At 42.7% G+C, this 25,384-nt stretch overlaps 1 protein-coding gene across 1 annotated transcript; it reads left to right on the top strand.

Annotated features, from left to right (window-relative positions):
- Window positions 1-3,116: 3,116 nt before the first annotated feature.
- mtnr1al (melatonin receptor type 1A like) lies at window positions 3,117-20,114 on the top strand. The gene is made up of 2 exons (XM_071906034.2): window positions 3,117-3,411; window positions 19,345-20,114. The coding sequence occupies exons 1-2, from the start codon at window positions 3,117-3,119 to the stop codon at window positions 20,112-20,114; spliced, it is 1,065 nt and encodes a 354-aa protein (XP_071762135.1).
- Window positions 20,115-25,384: the final 5,270 nt, after the last annotated feature.

A 25,384-nucleotide genomic window follows, 5' to 3' on the forward strand; every position in this document is an offset into this window, starting at 1 on the left:
GAGAATAAAGTCAGAATTCTGAGATTAAAGTCAGAATTCTGAGATTCTGAGAATAAAGTTTAAAGTTAGAAGTCTGAGATTCTGAGTTTAAAGTCAGAATTGTGAGATTCTGAGATTAAAGTCAGAATTCTGAGATTAAAGTCAGAATTCTGAGATTCTGAGAATAAAGTCAGAATTCTGAGTTTAAAGTCAGAATTCTGAGATTAAAGTCAGAATTCTGAGATTCTGAGAATAAAGTCAGAATTAGATTCTGAGAATAAAGACAGAATTCTGAGATTAAAGTCAGAAGTCTGAGATTCTGAGAATAAAGTCAGAATTCTGAGATTAAAGTCAGAATTCTGAGAATGAAGTCAATTTTTTTTTTTAACAATTTCGTCTACATCTTTGTTGCTAAGCGCTCATTGCTGTGATGTTTCTGTACTCAGAAACTCCGAATTCTGAAGTCCTCAAAATTCAAACAGTTACCTCTGGCTGCAGTTTGGGGTCCAGTGTCACATTGCCTAGTGCAGCTTTAATGTAGTAATTCATGACACTTTCATGTCCGTTTCGCGACTCGCTATTGCTGATATAGATCCAACCTATATCCAGTTTATAAAGCTTTTCCACTGTCTGTTCTAAACAGCCGGTGTCTAGTAGCTCATTCCTGCCGCACAGGAAGTGATGCGTTTTACGTTTCCGGTTTGTTAGGAATAAACAGAAGAAGAAGAACTGGGTAGTTAGCATGAGCAGTGATAGCCACCATGGCTGAACAGACAGAGAAAAGAGAAACTCAAACTGCATCAACAGAAAATCTAAGCTCCGCCCACACTGTTTGATTGACAGGTGATCTGTGGGAAGTGCAGTGCAGAAACACCACAGTGAGGCTGAGGGACAAAGATGGAGACTGAATAATTTTAGCGAGGGTGTAAATTCCTGCCCTTCACTCCTAAAATCTCAAGCTAACAAGACAGACGCATCATACAGTTTGTTCAAACAAGACGGCAGTAAAAAGATGGAGACTGAATAGTAAAAAAATATATATATATTACCACTTTAAAGTAAGTTTAGGGGTCAGGAGGGGCGACACCAGACGTTTAAAGGACCATGATAAAATATATTTCAAATTTGCAAATATATCATGCTAGGATTCTTCCAGTAATTAGTAAGTAAAATAGCCTCAAAAGGGAAAATAAAATTATTTCACTTCAACATTTCACTCCTCAACATTTATTCCTGCAGCAGGGTGACAGTACATCACTTTATCTATGGAAGCTGTGAGCCAACAATGATTGAGAACCACTGGGCTTTCTTCCCAGTTCTGCCACTAAAATGAGTAAAAGTAAAAAGTAAAATAAAAAAATCAATAACTTTCAAGGGTATATTTAAATAATAGACTACCTGTAAGATTTTGTATCTGTCGTTAACTGATTTGCTGGCATCCAACTGCTGAAAAATCTCCACTCCACTAATTGTCCTATAGAGCCTTATAGTGTGTCTGTACCCAATAGTGAGTTTATAGTGGCCTTATTGCTGTTTGTGTTTTTAACCTCACTATAATATTTTATAATATTTTTAACAATAAACACGTATGGTAATCCTATAGTACAATTTAAAAGGATACCATCCAAATATCACATCAAAAGTCTCTATGAATGTTATAGAGCTAACACAGGAGTTTTAATGAGGTCACTATAAATTTACTAGGAATATGACAGACCGTCCGATAATGGGTTAAGGATGGACCCGCTAGGAGGAGAGAGCGCGCACAGCTTCAACTGGAAACAGCGGCGATGAGAGAGAGAGAGAGAGAGAGAGAGAGAGAGAGAGAGAGAGAGAGAGAGAGACGCAGATGCATTGGATTGGATTAATTTTCTGAAATGTTGGTTCATTGTTTTTACATGCTTTGGCAATATCGTTTGTTTTTAAACTGCCATGCCAAAATAAAGCACAATAAAGCACACTGAATTGAATTGAATGTAGCTGAACTGATTTGAACTGAATTGAAACTGAATTGAATTCAATTGTCGGAGAGCGCGCATCATTTGTGGATCATATAAACCGTTTTGCGCTCAGGTGGAAAAGTGGAAAGAGAGAGTGACATAAAGACACAGAGAGAGAGAGAGAGAGAGAGAGAGAGAGAGAGAGAGAGAGAGAGAGAGAGAGAGAGGAGAGAGAGAGGGAGAGAGAGAGAGAAATAAAGTGGGGAAGAGAGACAGTGAGAGAGAAAGATAGAGAGAGGGAGTTAGGGAGAGAGAGATATAGACAGAGAGAGAAACAGAGAGAGGAAGAGAAACACCGAGGGAAAGAGAGCGAGAGAGCGAGAGGGGGGCATCATTCGTGGATGAACCGTTTTACGCACAAGTGTACTAGTTGACAGAGTGTGTGACACACACACACACACACACACACACACACACACACACTCATTCACACACACACACTCACAGAGAGAGAGAGAGAGAGAGAGTGAGAGAGAGAGAGAGAGAGAGAGAGAGAGAGAGAGAGAGAGAGAGCATCATTGGTGGATGCTATAAGGCGCGCTGTCCTCGATAAGGATTCAGAAGCGGGGAGTTGAAGTTCCTCTCAGTGTGAGAGCCTGAATGAAGCTGGAGTCATGAATAACGGACCGGATTTGTGAATGAAACCTCGGCGCAGGAGACGTCCAGCTGCGCAGATGGAGACGATTCACAAGATGAGACGCGTGACTTGGTAGCTCCAGATTCGCTGTTCTTCTTCTTTTTTTCCAGTCAAAATGGGAACTAAATGATTGAATGAATGAAAGACTGGAAACGTGTGGCATCGGCTCCAATTTTGAATGCAGATGTAAGATTTTTGATGCGTTTTTCCAGTTGAAAAGAAGATTATTTGAATAATTTTAGAGCTGTATAACTGTGCGTAAACGGACAAATTCATCTTAACATCTGCTGTGTTTTTTTTGTGTTTCCATTCAGAATGGTAAAGGTTAACCTAGATTAGTAATCAGCGGGACTATAAAAGTCAATATTACATTAGATTAAGTGAAACTGGGCACCAATGCCTTGTTTGGAGACTTTAGCGCATCAAGGACGCGTCGCTTCGGTGCCGTTGCGCGCAACAAGGCGGAGAGCCTCCCGGTGCGTCTAGTCTAGCCGTGCGTTATGCTGAATGGACCGATACTCCGCGACCACGACCCGATGCGACTCGTCGACCCAAGGCACCTTCCGCAGCTGATGTCCCTGGAGGACCATGAGCCCACCATGGTGGAAGGGATCCTGGGGCCCCGAAACTCCACGCCGGGAGGGGAGGAAGGGGCCCCGGGCCAGCAGCACCAGTCCTTCCCCTGGGTGGTCACCCTGCTGGCCGGCGTCCTCATCACGACCATCGTGGTGGATATTATCGGGAACCTGCTGGTCATCGTGTCCGTGTTCAGGAACAGGAAACTCAGGAAAGCAGGTGAAACTGTCGTGCACTATCAGAATGTCACCTATGAATACACGCTAACGAATAATCACTATGATATTTCATACAGTGACTTAAAGTGTGTTTGTGGGAATCAGCTGTGAGTTTATAGTCACCTTGGTGTATTTTACGATATTTGTATCTCCTACTGAATCATTATAATATTCATATAATACTTCTCTAGTGACTTAAAGTGTTTTATGTGGTACTAAACAGTGAGGCTAAAATGACTTTACTGTGCTTTATGGTATGTTTTATGCTCCTATAGTATCACTATAATGTGCCTACATCCCTACTGTGACTTAAAGCGTGCTTGTGGTAATCAATAATAAGTGTATAGTCACCTTATCGTACTTTGTGGCATTTTTACTTCCCATGGTGTCACTATAATATTCCTATAGGGACTTACCCTAACAAAAAAGACCCATAGTAATGCTATAATAAATGTTACAAGGCAACTATTCAAATATCACATCAAAACTGTAAATCCCTATAGGAATATTATAGCAATATCATAGGAATACTATAGGAGATAACACATTTTATTATATTATCAGTGTAAACTCACTGTTGAGCACCACAGGCATACAAGTCCCTATAGGAATATTATAGGCATATTATAGTGATACCATAGGAGACAGTCTGTGTCTTGTCCAAGTTCCCTTGAGCAAGTCACTGAACTGATTAGAAGTCATTCTGGATTAGAGCAGAATTGTGAAACGTAAATTGTGGCTTTGGAGCTTTCCTGCATGTCTGATCCAATGAGCTCGTTTTAAAGTCAACTTTATGAGACTTTTAACAAGGCAGCATGATTGGGAATTATCTTTTCCCACAAACCTAGGAGCGTGGCTGTAACATTCTCCAAGTTACACTTTATATTCCAGGCATTTATCTGGCGCTTTAACACACACTGAGTGGACAGCTTGGGGCTCAGTGTCTCGTTCAAGGACTTTTTGACAGGAGGCACGGCGGTTACGAGGGTCAAACATGCGACTAAGCTGCCCTGCCGCCAAAGTTATATGGGATACTGTAAAAGTTTTATGAACATACATTCGGGACAGAGAGCAAATGTCAATGTCACTGAGGTACAAATCTGTCTTGAATGTAGAAAAAACGATAAATTCAGTGCCAAGCCTGACATGTGGGGAGTAATATACAGTCAGCGATGGCAGGCTGGGAGAGTTTCCATTTTGGCTTTCAGGCAAGGACTTTTAAAAAGTAAAAGTAGTGCTGCCATAGCCGGTGACTCACTCTGAGTCTGTAATCGATCTGTGAATCCGATAGTAGCCGAGATTGACGTGAACTAGAAGTCGTCAAGAGCACTGCTGTGCATAAATAGGCCGGGCACTTAGGATCCCTCAAACACAAACGCAGAGAGAAAATCAATTTAGACTCCTAATTGTTATCTCTCTTTCGACGGCACGCTCCGGCGGTGCCCTCTGAAAGAGTAAAACATCACATTAAAAGCACTTAGTTTGGTCTCCGGAGGATGCGCACCTTTGCTACAATCGCACTCATAACTGCTAAAGCAAAAAAAATATATCAATATTGATGAATCCATTGCCATTTAGTATGCGCAGGACCAGGCGTTATGATGCTTAGCTTCCTGTAAAGCTCCTGTATTAATAGTACAGAGGGGAAAATCAATTCTCTTCTTCCCCTTCCCGTCAAAACTGGGGCAGCAGTGAGCTTAGAGGTTACAGAAGCTTTTCTGACGGTCGGAAGGTCGCCGGTTCAAATCCCTAATCGGCTGAGAAAATGGAGGTGAGAAAAGTGAATGAGAAAGTCTCTCCCTTGCTCTCTTATGCAGCGTTTGCGGCGCCCTTGACCGAGACACTTGACCCCCTTTCTCTCTCAATGGAGCTACTCAGCGTTAAACAGGAAAGAGACTGTGGTTGGACTGGGAAGCTGCCGTGTGAGAATGTGTGGAAGTGAATGAATGTGAAGGAGGACGTTGCCGAAAATGAGCGTGTGCGTGTTCTTCCAGTCTTCCGCTGAAACATAAAGGTTAGAAAGAAATGTTTGCGGAAAAAAAGGCATGCGGAAAAATACTTAAACTTAGGTCATATTTGCATGCATAGTAAGGTAAGATAAACGTAACATGAAACTTTAATGATCCCTGTGGGGAAACTGGGTGGTTGCAGCAGCAAAAGTAACAGGATACAGTGTGAAAAATACACTAAACATAATAGAATATAAGCATTGAGGTTTTTATAAACATATATATCTGACAATTTCAACACGTTAAGAGTGGGAAGTACGGCAAAGAGTATGGATTACTAACTTGTATGGGTTTACTTACAGTTGTTACATTTGTTATTTACAATACTGATTGCTTACTTAAATATGGATTCCTAAATAGGAACTGTGTGCTATATACAAATATAAGTATAAACTAGGATTAGACCATATAGACCATATATCAGACTAACATTTATCATGTCGTTAGAAAACCCATGACCTGAATTGAATCTACAGAGAAATTTTGATTGGATAAAAAAAAAAAAAAAAGTATACAACATGTATTACATGTATTTTTATCGTTACCCTGGGTTTCAGTGGAGAGTTTTAGTGTCCCATGATGGTGTTTTTTGTTTTTTTTTACATACAAATGGTCAAATTTAAAGACATTGAATATCAGCATGAAATATCAATCAAAAAATATTGGAATCGGTATCAGTATCAAAAACCCATATCAGTCAAACCCTTGTATAAACATAATGTTATATATGGGATAATGTACAGTTCATTGTTACAAAATAACCTGCTCTACATGATCCCACTTCTTACCCGGCTACTTAAAGACGTTAATCATTTGAAACAAAATATTCATTCATAATGATTTTATCACAAGGTAAAGTACCTGGCTGTACAAAGTGGTCATAGCTGGCAGGAGCTGGAAAAGATCAGTCAGAACAGAACCAGGTGGAGGATTGAAGTTGATCGTCGATGCTCCTCTAGGGGCGACGGGCTTAAAGTAAGTAAATTAATTTACAAGCTTCGGCCAAAACAAATAGTCCCGCAGGATTACAACCTCGTTTGTAGCAAGCATCCATGATTAAACTCTAGAAGAACTAACTCTAACCAGGAATCAAAAGTTTTGTGCTCTCTGAATAAATTAAAATTGTAAAAATCTTCTATGTTTCTAACCTGAGTTAGCCGAGCGTTTGCCTGCAGGAACCAAGGAGTAACATCTTTTTGGCACAAGGTGGCGCCAATTAATTTTATTAGAAATCGAGGAAACACAGCGGCAGCCTGTTGCACCAGCTGAACGTACGCTCCATCTTCAGTTACAAAGACAAAGAAAAACAAACACACTGGAGCCGCGTCTTTGTTTAGTTGCACCATGGAGACTGAAGGTACATCTTAACTGGTGCAGCTTAATGGGACCATTAACCAAAACACTGTCACAGAGAGTGATGTTTTCACCATCTGTGGCCAATATCATGTGAGCCAAAATCAATTTATCCTGTTCCAATTAACAGTAGCCTAAGTTATGGTTGTCAAAAATATTGATACTTCAATACTTACTTGATACTAAAAATTTGAAATGGATACAATACTCATTTGCAACAGTATTGATACCAGCAGTGCTTTCTCTTAATGAACAATCTCCGCCTCTACTGGACACACACACACACACACACCCTGCACCGCTGCCCACAGCCCCTCCTCTCACTAGCAGCAGTCAGCTGGGTTGTTGCCTCAGTCAGCACACGATGCTACAGAGCGGTGCCTGCCGACGAAGGGGGGGAACACGTCAAACTGGGCGAAGCACCTTAAGGACCGACACGCCAGTCTATATAAAGAATTTCGAGAGGTTAGCCAAAGCTCCCGTTTCAACATCACTGAAGCATTAAACATTTATCATAAACGTTAACGTACCTACATTAGCCGTTTTAGTTTAGCTAGCTAACCAAGCTACATAGAGCTAGCTAACATAATCGTAGGGTCGCCAGATGCCAGAGGTCAGAAGGCTCGACCGGACGCTGAAATGTCCGATTAAAACCATTCTGTCAATAATTATCCACTAATTCTAGCCCTGCTGACTTTTCCCTATCATTGGTGAGTAGCTGTTGCTTCAACAAGCTAAAAGTGTTCTGATTGGCTGATGACTAGAGCAGGGGTAATCTGCTGTGTAAGTGCAAAGTTTTGAATGAATTATTTTGGACCTACGTTATGGAGAAGCGAGCGTCTGTCTGTCCGTCCATCTGTCTCATTTGCGTCGGGATTTCCCGCTGCGTTGTCGGATATTAAGCGATTAGTTTCTGTCTCTGTGTTTGTGTTTTTTGGTTAGTTGTTAACAGTCTGTGCTGCAGAGGCCAGGAGGCAATATGATGTTTCACATGCTTGTGCAGTGTAAGCTCACTCCCCTCAATAAAAAAGAGCAAATCATGATGGCGATCGACACCTGTCAATCAAAAATGTGTTATTTGATCTCAGACAACTTTAAAATATTGTTTTCATGTTATAATTATATTTTAACATGAAAACAATATTAAAAAAAAAAAGATTGAAAATTGATTTTTAATATTAATATTAAAAATCTATTTTAAATAGTAGCTAAACTTGTAGTTTAGCTCATCAGTTCAGTGATCTAAGTCCATGATGCTGATGTAAACCGCGCTGTATTTATTCCATCTATCAAAGTTTTCCATCTATCAAATTGCTCCAGGCCAGCAGTTATTTTACGGAAGTCGTCGGTTGAAGTTTGAGTTGCAACTTATGTCTGTCTTCGAATTATTTCAGTTGGTGCAACTGTTCGAACTTAACTTTAATTGGTGCAACAGGCTGTGGATTTCTTGACAGCAGAGTGATGTGACCAGATGTGAATCAGCGGTCAGACCTCAGAATGCACTCATTGGTCAGTCAGAATTAAATATTCAACGAGGTAGTGTAATAAAAAAAACAGTGAAAGTAGAACAAACCGCGGAGAGACAAGGGGAGGGAGGGAGGGAGAGTTGGCAGGGTTGGTGAGTTAATTAGTTTTCTTTATCTGTATCCAATTTTCTGTCACCTGAGCGTCTGAATCTGGCAGCCTGTGAGCATCCGGTCGCAGTCGAGCTCGCTGAGTGCCAAGACTTGTCATGGTGACAAATTAGCGTTGCCAAGAATCGATACATAAACAACCAGCCGCTGTCATCGCTCGTCAAAGCCGTCGTACGCATCGGTCACAAAGACGTGTCGTTTGTTTCCCGGCTCTCCATCCAGACAGAGGTAAACCCCTCAAATCCACGAGCGAGAGTCCGACGACTGAGAGGAAAGGAGGGATGCAAGGTGCGACCGAAAGACAAAAATGGAGGATTTCTTCACTTCTCTCATGTATTCTCCTCCCCCATTTCTCTTATCTCCTCCTCTCCCCCTCAATCCCTCTCCTCTTCTCTTTCCAATTCCTCTCCAATTGTTTTCCCCTCCCCTTTCCTGTCTTTTCCTCTGCTCTCCTTTCCATTTGATTCATTCCTCTCCGCTCCTGTCCACTCTTCTCTTCGTCTCTCCTTTCCTCTATTCTCCCCATAATTCCTCTCCTCAATCTCTCTCCTCCCCTTTCAATTACTCTCCTCTCCTTCTTTTTCTGCTCTCCCCTTAATGCCTTTTCTCTTCTCCTTTATCATCAACTCACCATTCCTTTCCTTTCAATTTCTCTCTTCTCTTCCCCTTCCAGTTCTCCTCTCCTCTCCCCTGTTCTCCTGTCTCCTGTTTGCTCGATTCCTCTCCTCTCCCATCTTGTCCATCCCATTCTTCTCCTCTGCTCTTCTACCCCCCCTTTCAATTATTCCCCTCTCCTCTCCTTTCTTCTGCCCCCCCCCCTCTCCATTCCTCTCTTCTTCTCTCTCCATCTGCCTTGTCAGAGACAGATTACCTGATCATTAATGAAGTCCTGTCACAGTCGATCACGTCAGCGTCACGAGGCAGATTTGCTGCCACAATCTACACAGACAGAGCAGAACGGCCTCCTTTCATTCATTCACTTCACACACTCAATACACCTGCCTGCTCGCTCTGCAAATAAGACCGGTAAATATGATTCTGTGAATATATTCTGGGTAAATAATGTATGTAAATAAGCATTTACATCTAGAAATGCAATTATCATGTAAATGCAGGGGCTTGTTTTCAGTAGTTTCAGCGCGCGCTCTGCTCTGCCCTCGGTGGGATTGTTGCAAACACGGCCAGATTACGTCGCGTTTAGCCTCGTCTTTCCCCGGCAGACTGCGTAGCACACACTCCAAATTCAACACATTTGCCGCTCTAGAAACTGAAAATCTCGATTCTCGAGGGCCGGCCGGATCAGCGGCTCTCAACCTTTTCAGAGCTGGAGGACACTCCAGCCGGACAGCGTAATCCACCGCACCGCACGCTGCCGCTGATTTGGAAATGTCACCCAAATCCTTTCATGAACATGCATTTCTCACACATCTTATTCTGCATTAGCACTGCAGACAGTTCTTTTCTTGAGCGTTATAGAGCAGCGGTGCCCAATCATGTGCCACAAAATGCCAAGAGTCTGCAGGTTTTCCTTCCAACTAATCACTAAAGCAGGTGATTTCGCTAATTAGTTGCACCCTCTCTGCTTGAAGGTGCGTTATCAGTGAAATCAGCTGGTGTGGTCTTTGGTTGGAATGAAAACCTGCAGACTCTTGTGCTTTTATGGCACATGATTGGACACCAATGTTAGAGAGAATAATGAATTTATGGATATTTTAACTTAAAAGTCACAAAGGACTCTCAACCAACTAGTTACCATTCAATGTAACTTTCAGGAGCAACACTTGATTTTTCCAAACAATTTCTCTTGTTGATGGAGCCAAACTGCAGCAGTACTTCAACAAGCATGCAGGAAAAAGTACTTGTACAATGGCTGAATGTGTAATTGGGGGATACTGTAATACTATCCTAATCCCATATATTGAGTTTTAAAGGTTTGATTTAGTCAAATATATCCACACAGATGCATTCTACATTTGTTGGAGTTCAACTATATAAGCCTTTTGGTGGAGACTTGTACCCAAAGAGTTTCACAGTACCATGAGTGTATTTATTTTTAGCAGAGGCAGCGGCAGTGGGAATCAAACCGCAAACCCCTGGCAGCGTTAGTGCCTTGCTCTATCCACTGAGCTACACAGAACAGAACCACTAATTAACAACTCAACTGAATGAATTTGCTCTAAAAGGACATGAAACAAGTCTTCTTAAAATTAGCCATATTCAAACATTAATACGTTTTGTGATACATGATGTCACTACTCCCAAACAGATGGGGCTTGGTTGTTTTTAAGGGATGGTATGGTGGGCGGTGGCGCAATCTGCACCATGCAAAGTGAAGCTGAGCAGATGGCTGTTCTCTGAGTGTTGTACCGAATCCCAAGCCAGTCTATTTGACAGCTGGAAAATAGCAGGAAGTGGGGTCTGCTCTAAAATACCACCCACTGTGGGGACATGAAGTAAGCCCAGTACTTTGTGTTTGACCTTCATTTTCATCCCAGCATCTCAAGACACGCCTCAGCTCACTCTGTGACACACCGGCGGACCTCGACAACCACTAAAGCACGTACTCAACAAATGAAACGTATGCAAATCAGATGATTCGCTGCACGAGATAGGAATGAGTTTCCCCCTGTTTGGACTGATCTCTGGTTGGGCCTGCAGAGGCTTTGCAGTTGCATCACAAATCGCCTCTCAAACCACACCTGGTGCCATCATGGAGGAACACTGGAGAATTCGCTGTATGCAAATAAGGATGAATATGTAACAGCCAGGTTAGAAAGACATACCTGAAAAAGATTGTTGTGGTGTACGCAGATCAATAAAAGAGAACAGTCTGATTAGATAGATTTGTTTTTAGTTTAATGTGACAGTTTTGTCTTAGTCCTAGTCTTTAGTTTTAGCTTGAAAAGTTAGCTCCATTAAGCTAAACAAACAGTGATTTTTTTTGGCTTTGTTAGCTAGCTAACTAGCCAGCAGGCTAATTTATATAAGCAACCAATGTTAATGTTAACATGCGGCTGCTAGCCACTACTAATGTTAGCTTCTATTACTTAAGTAACTTTGGTTACTTAACTAACTATTAAGTAACTTAGGTTTATTAAGTAACTTAAGTAACTTTGGTTAAGGTTAGGGTTAGGTGTAGGCAACTAAAACAGTTAGGGTTAGGGTTAAATAAGGAAGACTTTAGGTAAAAATGAAAACTTCACTCACAGTAGAAAAGGTCTTGGCATGAGTTGGGTATCTAAACCGGGTCGTCCGAGTCCACCACACTATTCCAATGTACTTCCTGTTTCTAGTCGTGTCTCCTCCATGTAATCCTTTCAGGGTGCGGAGAGCACATTTACATTTTAAGACATTTATTTCACACAATTTAGGGAGACCAGGCATGACCAGATATTATGATTTGCTAGCTAACAAGCTGACATTATGTAAACGCAAAAATTAATCAATGGCAAAATTATCAGTTTCCAATCAAAAACAGCACAGAAATTAACCATGTCTGGTGAATTCTGTTGAGACTATCAAGTTTTACGTTTAGAAATCAGCTGTTGATAGCCAGTGTTGCCCAAGGGCTGAGGACCTCCAATATGGCCGCCAGAGTTACATCACATGAAAGCCCTCTGTGCTGTTTCATTCCCTATGCATAGCTGTAATGCCTGCTCCTTTTGAGCTAACTTTTATAGACAGGTGTAGAGCATGGTGCTGTCACTGCCAGGGTTAGTAGCAGCAGGAGTATTTTAATTATAATATTGGTGGTTGTTTACGTGAAAGTCAGAGGGCGTCTCGGGGGAGTGGAGGGAGATAACATTTCATTTGTTGGTACATATTATTGAAAGAATCCTACTTGTTAATTCTAAGGGAACAGATGAGGAAGAAAAAGCGATGTACCATTGTTAAAGTTTAACAGCTTCACTGTTGGGTGACAGCAGCCAGAGCAAGGTCACAACTGTCCAGCAGGCAAAAAATATTTATGGAACCCCCTTCTGAGTTTTGAGAGATATACACCATTGGAGAAAAAGCGGCACCTACTCTAGCAAAGTGATACCATAATATTAAAACAGATGATGGTACTTTTTAAAGCAGCGAAGGGCAGCCGTGTGTCCTGGAGGGTAGAGATTCTGCAGGTTTTCATTTCAACCAATAACTACAACCAAAAATACAGCGATGCCTGAGTCAACATGCAGAATGGTGAACTTTGACATTAAATAATGCTTATTTTTCAGGCTATTTTACCTAACAATTAAAAGCCTAGAGGCTGCAACTAGTTGTTATATCACCAGAAAAAAAGGCAAAGTATTATATTTCTTCAGATTCCATAAATCACCTTGAGACCCCCCCAAAATCATCTTGTGACCCTCTTGGTGGCTCCCAACCTCAGTTTTAGAACCACTAGCTCAGACTATGGATGTAAAAAATATCAGAGTCTTTCGGTATTCCTGTATGATACAGACATGTCAGGCAAAGAAACAAGAGTCAGGCAGAAAAGGTATATATTTTTTTTCTTACTGCCTGCAACCACTGTACAGTACATCTGTCCGCGGGTGACAGCAGTGTTTGCTGTTGTACTCTGACTTTGAACAAAGCACCAGCAGCAGTCAGAGCTGCAGAGAGGATCAGAAGCACCGGCGGCGGCTGCAGCCTCGCTCTGCTGAGACAGAACAAATAAAACACAAGAACAGAGTGAAGGAGCGACAACAAGGCACTCGCTTCAAAACTGAGCCTCACAGAGAGTCTCTCACTCTGCCGACAGAGAGAGAGAGAGAGTGTATGAACAGAAACAGACACAAGTACATGCACAAACACACATACTCACACGTGCATATAAGCATACACACACACACACAGATGCAAATGTGCAAGCATACACACATTTATGCAGCCTGCACACAGACACACTTGCATACATACACACACGTAGGCAGTGTGTACACTCTCAGACACACATAAATATGCATACAGTGTATAGCAGTGTTTCCTCTTTGTTCTTTATGTCCTTCCAGCATGGTTCATGGTACACAAACCGCACCGGGCTATGTTAATTTCATGGCTTTACCAAGCGATGTGCACATGAACAGATCCTATTCCAAAGCTTACCAACCCTTTCTGTGGATATGTTGGCCAATGTGACTTTGATATAATTCCCTCAAGCAGGAAAAAGATACAGCACTTTTCATTCAAAGTATATACTGCACACATGTGGCTGTGGTGCGAATGATTGTCACCCAACATACAGAACTGTCAGTATGTGCCACGATGCATGGAGAGCATCATACTATAAAGCAAGCAATCTCTGTCTGTATGTGTGTCCTTATCTCGAGAACCGTTCGTCCGATCTACTTCACACTTGGCGGGTGTGTTGCTGGGGACCCGAGGACGTGCGGCGTCGAGTGTGAAGTTGTTTGGATGAGCGGTTCTCGAGAAAGCTGCAAGCAGCAATACCAGAGGCCAAGCAATCGGCCCGTTCCGAACAGGTATGTTTTGAACGGGCACCGCACTAGTTTAAATTAATTTCTCACAAAAACCTTCCACACTTGAAGTGGGGATTATGGAGGCGGCCGCATCCTCTGTAAATGTCAGGCTGGCTGGTGGATGCCCCTCCCCCCTCCCCCTCCCTCCTCCCTCCATCCTTCCCTCCCTTAGCCAAACTGTCCTGCAGTTTGCCAACAACTTCAGTTTGGCTCTTCGCCTAATATCCCTGAACTGTTTCTTGCAGAGCAACACGTTAACCACGTGTTATCTCCTCCCAAGCTAATTTAACATCATCTGCCCTTATGTAAAGCATAACTCCACACTAAAACACTTTTTTTTGAGTTGTAAACTGGTATTTAGTACCAGTGTTGTTAGAAAATGACTGCTGCTAGAATACAAGATTACTGCAACATGAAAAATAAAGATAACCAAAACACAGCTGACAGCTAAAGTAAAGTTACAGTTGTTATGGTTAATTTTAAATTCATATATTAAAATTATTTTGGATGTGGGCGTTCCAACGAGTTAAACACCTGGACGCTTCCAAGCTGTAGCAACGAGACGTCACCCCATTCTTTCACTTCTGCAGATATTGCGTGAATGCGGCATTAGTTTTAGAGTCTGGATCCAGACAGCCAGCTAACGTCAGCTTACTTCTATTTCTGTTGCTTCTCAGACGCTTGTGAGTGTTCACCATGATGCAGTTGCCATGGTAGAAGACATGACGGGGAAACGCTGGTATATACAAACACGTTTACACAGTCTAATGCATTTCTATGCTTATTGAGACCATGATGAACTATTAACATCTAGCTCTGATGAAGACACATCCCTGCCCAAACATCAGAAATAAAAGTCTACGCTAAATTAAGTAACTTTTGAATTTTTGTCTGTATTAAAAGTGCTCCAGCTATCATAGCCCTAGGAAGTTTCATTGGTATATTTTTGTTGAACCATTACATCTGCCTTTTAGCTGCCACTTTTATCCAAAGCACGTTCGAGTGCCATGAATCCAGACATTTAGAGCATGGATGGCCCTAATGAGAATCTGACTCCGGCTGTGTTAGTGCCTCGCTGTGCCCATATATCTACACAAACCTCAAACCCGGACAGCCTTTTTCCTCGCATTTTAATGTATGGCCCCGACTTATGTGAGAGGGGAGTCATTGTTAGGAATAGTAATAAAGGGAAAAACGCAGTAAAAAAGACAGAACCAGAGACTAATACATATTGACTGGTGGTTAACAAGTCCCCCGTCTCTCTCCTCGGAGCCCACGACTCTCCCTAACTAGCCTTCTGTGACTTGTAGGAGACGAACAGTCTCCTTGTCAAGAATATTAATGAAGAGGCTTCTTCATAATGAAGACGAAATCAGGGAATGATAAATACTGAATGGTGCTGCATAGTTTAGTAGGTAGGGCATGGTATTATTAACACAGAGTTAGGGGTTCCGCTTCCCTCTGGGTTTAAACATGCGCCTGGATAAAAGCTTCCAGCAGAACACGTCTATTTTAGGGGCTGCAGAGCGGCTTAGTGGTTAGACAGGCCGCTCAGTAACTGGAGGGTTTGATCCCAGCAACAGCTATGTGTTCTGTCAAAGTTTCCCTCAGTAAGTGTAAGTGTGGGTCTTACTCACACAGTACATCACTCATTGTTAATCGTTCTGGATGAGAGCGTCAGCTACATGCCTGAAATGCAAAATGTGATGTAAAGGCGGCTTCTCTCCCTGCGAACCCACTGATAACTCCTGTCACAACAGCAGGTAACTTTCTACAGGGAGACTCGCCATGAATGTGTATGTATGTGATGAGACAAGGCTTGTTCATTAAAAAAATCGAAGGTTTCATGAACATATTGATAAGGGCGTGCAGTTTTGACAAATCAATTAATTCTTACCACATGAGAAAGTCCTCAACGGCTGCTTTTTTACACATCTTGATGATTTTAATGCAAAAAGCAGTCAGAAAACAACAGCAAGCAGAAAACAAATTGAGTAGCCCATTATAATAATAGCCCATAGTTTTCACTGGCGTGCCGCCATCTTTACAGGCTCCTGGGACTCACATACCAAAATGCTACCGAACAACAGCTGTAATATCACAGAAGCAGTGATGGAGACTGGCTTCAGGAACAGAGACTCTGTCTATTTCCTATGTGTATTAATAACAGCAACTTACAGATCTATGAAAATCTTGTAACTCCAAATTTGATTTTCATGTTTTCACTTCATCTGTTTGGGGCTTTCAAAATCCCATTGGACAAACTCAAAAATACATTGTCATGAAGCCAAACACAAGGCTGTTTTTCTCAGTTCCTGAAAAGTTTACTTTGGAGATACGAGGTTTTCATGTTGCCATTGAAGAAGACCAAGACATCGACCAGATCTCTGGACGCTTGTTCAACTGCTGACTTCACTCCAAAGAGGAATTGCTTGGAAAATTCTACTTTTACTGATGTCAGATGTTCAACACAGTCTCATAACATTTTGTGAAATGAGCACAAACTGTGAAACACAGGGTTTGTGTTGTTGACATGAAGAATGTGAAGATTATGTTCCTCCATTACGAAAGGATTGTGTGACAACACCAGGAATTTGGCATGTTCATCACGTGAAAAGTTTAGTCTAATGGTTAAGTTTAGGCGACTAAATCAACTTCCGTTAAGGTTACGGTTATGGTTTTGGTCATGGTCAAAAAAGAAGAAGTTGGGTTCCACACTTTTACTTTCCACCGCACTATTTCAATGTCAAACTCCTTCCTGTGTCTAGTCGTGTCTCCTCTAGTCCTTTCCTGCTGGGGAAAGGACTCTCTCTTTTTGTGCACAGAACACGTTCTTTGCATTCTTTACATTTTGCTTATTTCTCGAAATTTTCAGGAGACCAAGGAATGACCTGGTAACCTGTCTGATGAGAGTTTTGTGTTACGATTATAGTAATTTGATTCTGCCGTATAACATTCGAGAGAGAATTGTCTGCGATCCTGATGCAGGATAGGTGCAGGACAATTGTGTAAAGGTAGACTTGTACAACGGCTACAACTGTGCATCGTCGATGAGACGCTGTCAGGAATATCAACAAGGAGAGAAATGTTAATTGGGAATGCACCGCAGTTCAGTCAGGGCAACAGGTAAATGTTAAACTCCTTAATCAGGCCCTCACACTTCATGTCCCCATGTGGAAGCTTTATAGCATTTCATCCAGGTGGGAATTTACCACCAGCCATCAGTCGTGGTATATTGTGTGTGTTTCTGGTAAGTTCCTCAAGTTTCTAAAGGCAAGTGACATCATCTGGGGTCTGTTCTATAGTAAAAGCCTGTTTGGCTGGTAATATAGTTAAAATAGTTGCCTGGTGTCCCACTCCCATGAATCTCAGTCTTTAGCACCTTTTGAATTTACATGGTGATTCACAGCAGTCTGGTCCAGTCTATCCACCACTGATTCACTGACGTAATTTCTCGCCCAAGCCGATTGGTTGGTGTTAGTTGACAGTTATCAAAATCTTTGACCAATCACAGCAGCAAAGCAGATTGACGTAATCTGGAAATGCCTGGAAACATCCAAGCTGATGGTTCCTGTTTTAATTCATCAATGCCATGAAGTTTTTTACGGACTGACGAAATCTCAAAATCTAGCTCGCTATCATCCAATTCCTTTGCTGGCCGCCATTTTGGTCGTTGCTGTCGCTCTGTAACGCTCGTCATAAGGAAGTTTGTCCCGCCCACATCAACCATCCAATCAGGTTTGTCGGACAGTATCTGTCTGAAATAACTGCCGGTGGATAGGCTTGGTCCAGACCGCTATGAATCACCATGCAAATTCAAAAAGTGCTAAAGACTGAGATTCATGGAGGCTGGACACCAGGCAATTAAAATAGTTGGAAAATTGAAAAAAAAAAAAAAAAAAAACACACTGAGGCCGGCACACAAAAGAATGTTTACTCCTGTCCTGGAGAATAACAGAAGTCCATTGGTATGAAGTTTGTTGGACGAGGCGTGTCAGAGTGTGTGTGTGTGTGTGTGTGTGTGTGTGTGTGTGTATAAGAGAGTGTGTGTGAGCTGCTGCAAGTTGCTACAATGCAGATTGCTGCGCTGATGACGGTGCGTTCCTCTGGATCCATAAAGAAACAGCCTTGGACAGCGCTATTCATTAGCCTCTAATGATGGTGAATACATTTAGCCGGTGGTGATGAGGTTTGGAGAGCTTAATGATCCGGACGCCATTAAATTTAAGTCGGTGGAAATGCGATCCGATGGGGGTTTGGGTTTGTTTTTTCGTCTGCCATTCGTTATTCTGTGTTTTGTTTTTTTTGGTACATTTAGTTTTCTGTTCAGTTGGTTCAGTTCTGTCCTATTCTTGTTGGTGTTTTCTATCTTTGTTTTCCCTGTTTTGTTTTGTTTTGGTTTCTATTCTGCTCCACTCTGCTCTTCTCTGAAGGAGTTCACTTCTTTCTTGTTGTGTTGTTTTACATTGTCTGTTGTTTCTACATTTGTCTTGTAAGCATCCTCTCTCTGCCAGACAATACCCACTCCTTTCCATTCTATTCTATTATATTCTGTTCTATTCTATTCTATTCTATTCTATTCTGTTCTGTTCTGTTCTGTTCTGTTCTGTTCTGTTCTGTTCTGTTCTACTGACTTGATTTTCCTGTTCTATTCAGCATCAAAGTCAAGTTCTACTTCATTAGCCAGGCTGGAGAAGCAGCTGGTCAAAGGCATGACAGACACAACCAATATCATACAACAGTAATGAAAATACCAACTCTACATTCACATCCACACACACACACACACACACACACACACACCTACACACACCATTTCCAAACACACAATCTCATTAAAATGACCAAAAAGAGATGTTGCATATACTGGAACAAGCTGATAAGTTTATCTTGTTACTATAGATACAGGAACTGGCGCAAGTCCTCAAAAAACGCAAAATAATATCAAATAAGATCTGTATCATTATCAATGATCTGCACTGGTACCTTTGTGAGCAAACCTACAGTGGAATAGCACGGCACTTCAGAGGAAATGTAACTTGAAATTCAAATTGCAAGTTCTACAATCTGCAGAGCAAGTCAAGAGGCAGCTGCAGGACATTCAATATCAACTGTGGAAGATGAAAGTATTATTATTACCATTCACTTGTTGTCCATACCACTAATATTTTAGGCTACAAATAGGCAATTGCATAAATTTGAGCATAATTATTTACAGAATATCGGTAAATTCTAGCACTTTTAGGCTACTGGGTGCTGTGGACCTGCCAAAAGAAATAAGAAACGAAGGCCCGCTGCTCTCTTTAGTTTAGGTAAATAAAGGCTCCGCCATTTATTGGAAGTTTTATGGTAAACAAAGGCAAAATAAAATAAAGAATAAATCATGCTTACACACATGCTATACATGAAGACATCTTAGCCTATCTGTCCTTACTCATGACCTATCCCCCCCCCCCCCCCCTCCTGCCTGCAGGGAATGCCTTCGTGGTGAGCCTGGCCCTGGCTGACCTGGTGGTGGCCATCTATCCCTACCCGCTGGTTCTGACCGCCATCTTCCACGACGGCTGGATCGCCGGCTACATCCACTGCCAGATCAGCGGCTTCCTGATGGGCCTCAGCGTCATCGGCTCCATCTTCAACATCACCGGCATCGCCATCAACCGCTACTGCTACATCTGCCACAGCCTCAAGTACGACAAACTCTTCTCCAACAGCAACACCATGTGCTACGTGGTCCTGGTCTGGGCGCTCACCATCCTGGCCATCGTGCCCAACTGGTTCGTGGAGTCGCTGCAGTACGACCCGCGGGTGTACTCCTGCACCTTCGCCCAGTCGGTCAGCTCGCTGTACACCATCACGGTGGTGGTGGTCCACTTCGTCCTGCCCATCGGCATCGTCACCTACTGCTACCTGCGCATCTGGATCCTGGTCATCCAGGTGAGGCGGAGGGTCAAGCCGGACACGCGGCCCAAGATCAAGCCGCACGACCTCCGCAACTTCCTCACCATGTTCGTGGTGTTCGTGCTCTTCGCCGTCTGCTGGGCGCCGCTGAACCTGATCGGCCTGGCGGTGGCGCTGGACTCCAGGCTGGGCCGGGCCATTCCGGAGTGGCTGTTCACGGCCAGCTACTTCATGGCTTACTTTAACAGCTGCCTCAACGCCGTCGTCTACGGCGCCCTGAACCACAACTTCAGGAAGGAGTACAAGAGGATCGTTCTGATCATCTTCAAGTTCCACTGCTGAGATCAAAGAGGTCAGGGGGGGAGGAAGAGGCGTCCGGCGAGGTTTATTTGACCTTTTATTTAACAAGGAAAGGCAATTAAAATGGGATGGGAGGAGGGAAGAGAGAGAGAAAGAGAAAATAAACAAAAGAAAGACAGAAATAGAGGAGTTCACTTGACCTCTAACAAAGTAAGGCACTAAAAAGGTAGTAATGAGAGAGAGAGAGAGAGAGAGAACACAGGTGGAAAGAAACAAAGACAGGGTGGATGTCATGGAGAGAAAACATAGCAAAACATTTTCATAACTGGAGGTGAGGAGGAGGAGAGGTGGAAGATCGAGACGGAGTGAAACAAATGATGCCACACTGGGAGTTATCAGTGGAAAGCTTCAGGGAAACCGAGAGAGAGAGAGACAGAGAGAGAGAGAGAGAGAGAGACCGTTACTGTTACTCAGTAATGCATTGATAATTGATATTACTTTTTTCTAGTATCGAGTGGTGTAACAAATTACTATTTCAATTTCACTAATAATAATAGTTACCAATCAAAAAATCTGTTATTTCCCCCTCCTCTAAATATCAGTTTGCAGTTGAATTATCAACAAATTGCATCTCCATCCCCTGATTCATTTTCCTCATAATAAGTTCTCTCTCTCCTTTAGTTGATGCAGGTACATTAAGCTAGATCAACCTCTATGAACTAGTCTAGATGAACACAGGTTGAAGTAAACTTTCTCTGGATGGAAATATTCACACTGCTCTGATTTCTGTTTTAAACGAACGACAGGAGCATCTCTGTTTGGTTTCCTGATCGTTCACAGAGGAGGAAACTGACTGATTCTGATTTCAGAAGGAAGAGAGGAAGCTGTCACCAATTTTTGGGGGTTGTAACAGAGAAGTAATATCACAGGAATAGTAACGATAAGCAAAGTAATAATATTACTTTTGAAATAAGTAACAATTAAAAGGTGCTACATGCAGTATTTTTAACCATCAATTGTCAAATTAATTGTGATACCTTGGTATAATTACTGTAAACAAATGAGACCATGGTGGAGACGACCATAGTGTTCTCTATCTCACACCAGTAGTATTGTTAGTGCTAGTGTTTCTCCACATTAAGACTCCATTTCCCATCAGCCCTGTTGCTTCCTGGCCTCCCCTCCCCCTCCCTGAAGAGGATCAACATGTTGGAAGTGATTTCTCCATCTTCCTTTCCCTCCTTCCACCATCTGCTGCCAGAAACTCTTTCAGCTTTAGCTCCGTTTGCTCTGGAAGAACAGAACCTCTTCCTGTTTTGTGCCGTAAAGCGATCCAGTAGATTTCCCTCCAGATCCACCAGGTGGAGAAACTATGGAGGATGCAGAGTAGAGGCTGATGGAGGCTGACAGGCTTCTCGTGATGGTCTGGTTTGTTTACGTTAATTACACTAATGTATCAAAATTAATGTGGTGATGATTTATTGATGTTAAAATGCTGCATGTTGCACCTTTAATGAGAAATACTACTACTATTTTTTTTTAGTAACGAGCCCAACACTGGCAGGGAGAGGAAGAGAGCAAGAGGGAAGGAGGGATGGAGGTTGGTCAGACATGTTTGATTTGTGGTGAAAGCTGTTGGTAATGCTGTTTCATGCTGCTGTGGCGCTGAGTCCAATATCTCACCTTTTTACATGGGTTCCTCCTGCATCGCCACCTGGGACAGGGGGGGCCCAGGTGGGACTCTTCACCTCTCTGCTCCCTGCTGTAATCTGCTGACACCAAACCAAGATGTTTCCTCACACACAGACTCTCTGTGGCAAAATGCAAACGGACGGGGGGGAAAAAAAACGGTGTTTCCGCCATTCAGAAGCAATACTGTGTGCACTTTCATATGAGTATCAAAGCAGACCCCTCACACACACACACACACACACAGAGAGAGACACACACAGACACACACACACTCACACAAATACACACACTCTCTGGTCAACAGCATATACACACACAGCTCAATTCCCCCATAAACACACACATACATGCATACACACACACACTGGTCAGCAGTATTTAACCACTGACTTCAGTTCCCCCAACACACACACACACACACACACACACACACACCATCAGTGTATGCCTACTGAGTTCAGTACCCACCAAAATACATCCACACCGACACACACACACACACACACACACACACACCATATATATATTTGCTGACTTCAATTCCTCCACAAAATACACACACTCGTTAGCACTATATATATATATATATATCAGTATATATATATACTCGTTGACCTCAGTTCCCCCCTCCTCCCACACACACACACACACACACACACACACACACACTCTATAGGCGTCAGCACACACAACCCACTGGGCTCAATTCTGTCATCACACAAAACTCCCAGCGGTGAGTAAATTGACTTTACAATTCACATTTGAATATTAAATAAAAAAACATAACAAGAGATATGAAAATGAGTAAGTGAGTTGTGGATATTGCAGACCTAAACAGTATTCTGACCACATCACTGTGCTTCACTCCTGGGAAGAGGAAGATGAATGTTGCATATGAATGACTGAGGCGTTGCTGCTGTGATAATCTTCCCGCGCTTCAATCCCATTTTAATGAGCTCGCTGTGCGGATCCGGCTGTTCTGGGACCAGCCCTTCCTCACTTTAACGGCCCGGCGAGGATGTGGGGGTGCTGCAGCGGGGCCAATTATAGGAAAGGGGGTGGGGGTGGGGGAGAGAAGAGGGAGGGGGGGGGGGGGGGGGTGAGGAGCGAGGTTGCTGGTTCAAAACCCATGGGAAAGTTGAAATGGGGGGAAAGTTAAGGATAAATGCTTCTCTGTTTCCTCAGTAACAACAGTGAAGGTGCGTTTATTCGCCAACAGTACAAGATTGTAGTCGTACTGGGCAGCTCCCAGTGACCACAGAAGAAGAAAGAGGTCGTACTGGGCAGCTCCCAGTGACCACAGAAGAAGAAAGAGGTCGTACTGGGCAGCTCCCAGTGACCACAGAAGAAGAAAGTGGTCATACTGGGCAGCTCCCAGTGACCACAGAAGAAGAAAGTGGTCGTACTGGGCAGCTCCCAGTGACCACAGAAGAAGAAAGTGGTCGTACTGGGCAGCTCCCAGTGACCACAGAAGAAGAAAGTGGTCATACTGGGCAGCTCCCAATGACCACAGAAGAAGAAAGTGGTCATACTGGGCAGCTCCCAGTGTGAATGGGTGGAACTGTGTGAAAATGAAGCAGGGTTTTGCTGAAAAAGCCCATTTACCAGCTCGGTGTACCTTCCTCGGACAAAGAAAAGGTAGAAAATAAATAAAATGTGCTGAAGAAGTTAAATCCCCCTTCCGCCCCTACTCACTCACACACACACACACACACACACACACACACCCCTCACCTCCCACTGCAGATAGATGTGAATTTCCATTCGTATGAAGTGGAGTTCCTAAACCCACCGCAGTTACAGCTGGTAAGAGGAGATCAGTGTGGACAATAGCAAATATAATTGGCCCACTGAGGGTTTATTGCTTAAAAAATACAACACTGGCCTTTTACCTGTGGTGTAAATCGAACGTTTTTCTTTTTTCCAGCGCTAAAAATCAATGCAATGAACTGAGCTTGTTGTTTGTTTGTGTGTTTGGAACTGTTTTAAAAAAAAAAAAAGTCTCTGTATCTCTCGAGGCTGAAGGCCAGCCAGTTGCATTGGAAGCCAACAGTAACTGAGAATGTACCTGTTTTCCTTTCATACGCTGTTTTGCACATGGCCGTGGAGAATGTTTCCTCTGAATGTCTGTAATGTTGATGGGAGAAAAGAAACCAACCAACCCCTGAAAAACAAACATGTCTTAATAAAGAACGTTCACTGTGAGCCGCCGCCTCCATCTGCTGCTTATTTCCATCGACCTGAACTCTTTCTGCCCAACTTCTCTTCTTCTGTCTTTAATGGCGAGGCTCCACTGGTGAAAAATATCCTTTCATTTAATTAGGATACAATTTTAGATGTTGAAAATGGACAAAAATATACATTTTTTGTTTTCTGACTTGTATTTATTGTTATTAACAAATTAGCTAATATTAGAACTTTTTTTTGTCAGTGGATAAAGTATATTATCCTGTTTCATTCTGATGAATGATTGTACGATTTTTTCTGAATCATTTATAAAATACGTTGTACATGGCCAAAATCACAGATTTTTCACTATTTTTTAATGTAAAATACCCCATAAAATAGAAATGTCAGAAGATCAAATAAGCCTCTGTTAAGTACCAGCTACTTTTGTTAAGAAGCAGCGTGTCAGATTTGGTCGCCATATCTACAAGAAGTGTCTTGCATACAGAGGATATGTCATTTTGAGAAAATGGCTGTTAAATGTTTCATTTTAGCAAATTTTGTACCTACCTGTACCTGATGCAGCTGGTATAAAAATATATAAATTAACTATTTACTTGCGTATTTGGTGAAACTACAGTAATTACAGATGCAAAATATCATATCTCAAAATTGACCAATCCAGCCAAAATCACCATTTTCACCTGCAGCAGTTCATAAAAATAATGATCTAACAAATCTTCTGTTTTTGTTGTGATTGTTGGTGCATGTTGTTCTAGCTAGCGTTTTCAGGTCAGCTCAAACTGTCAGCTATCCAAACTAATGTGACTGAAAGTATTGTTTAACAGGATATGAATACATCAAACATGCTGCAGCCAGCTGAGTTAGTCAAGATCTATTACAACTGTCACTTTATTCAACAGTGCAAAAAGGTGTAAAGAAGCCAGGGTGAGACAGAAAGAGAGAGACCAGAGGAGAGGAGAGGAGAGGACAGCAGGAGAGAGGAGAGCAGGAGAGAGGAGAGGAGGAGATGAGGAGAGAAGAGGAGGACAGAGGAGATGAGATGAGGATAGAGGAGAGGAGAGGAGAGCAGGAGAGAGGAGATGAGGAGAGAAGAGGAGGAGAGAGGAGATGAGGAGAGGGGAGCAGGGGAGAGGAGAGGAGAGTAGGAGAGAGGAGAGCAGGAGAGAGGAGAGGAGGAGATGAGGAGAGAAGAGGAGGACAGAGGAGATGAGATGAGGATAGAGGAGAGGAGAGGAGAGCAGGAGAGAGGAGATGAGGAGAGAAGAGGAGGAGAGAGGAGATGAGGAGAGGGGAGCAGGGGAGAGGAGAGGAGGAGATGAGGAGAGAAGAGGAGGACAGAGGAGATGAGATGAGGATAGAGGAGAGGAGAGGAGAGCAGGAGAGAGGAGATGAGGAGAGCAGGAGAGAGGAGATGAGGAGAGGAGAGGGGA

This window comes from Centroberyx gerrardi, chromosome 16 (genome assembly GCF_048128805.1).
Source record: "Centroberyx gerrardi isolate f3 chromosome 16, fCenGer3.hap1.cur.20231027, whole genome shotgun sequence".
Taxonomy (NCBI): Eukaryota; Metazoa; Chordata; class Actinopteri; order Beryciformes; family Berycidae; genus Centroberyx; species Centroberyx gerrardi.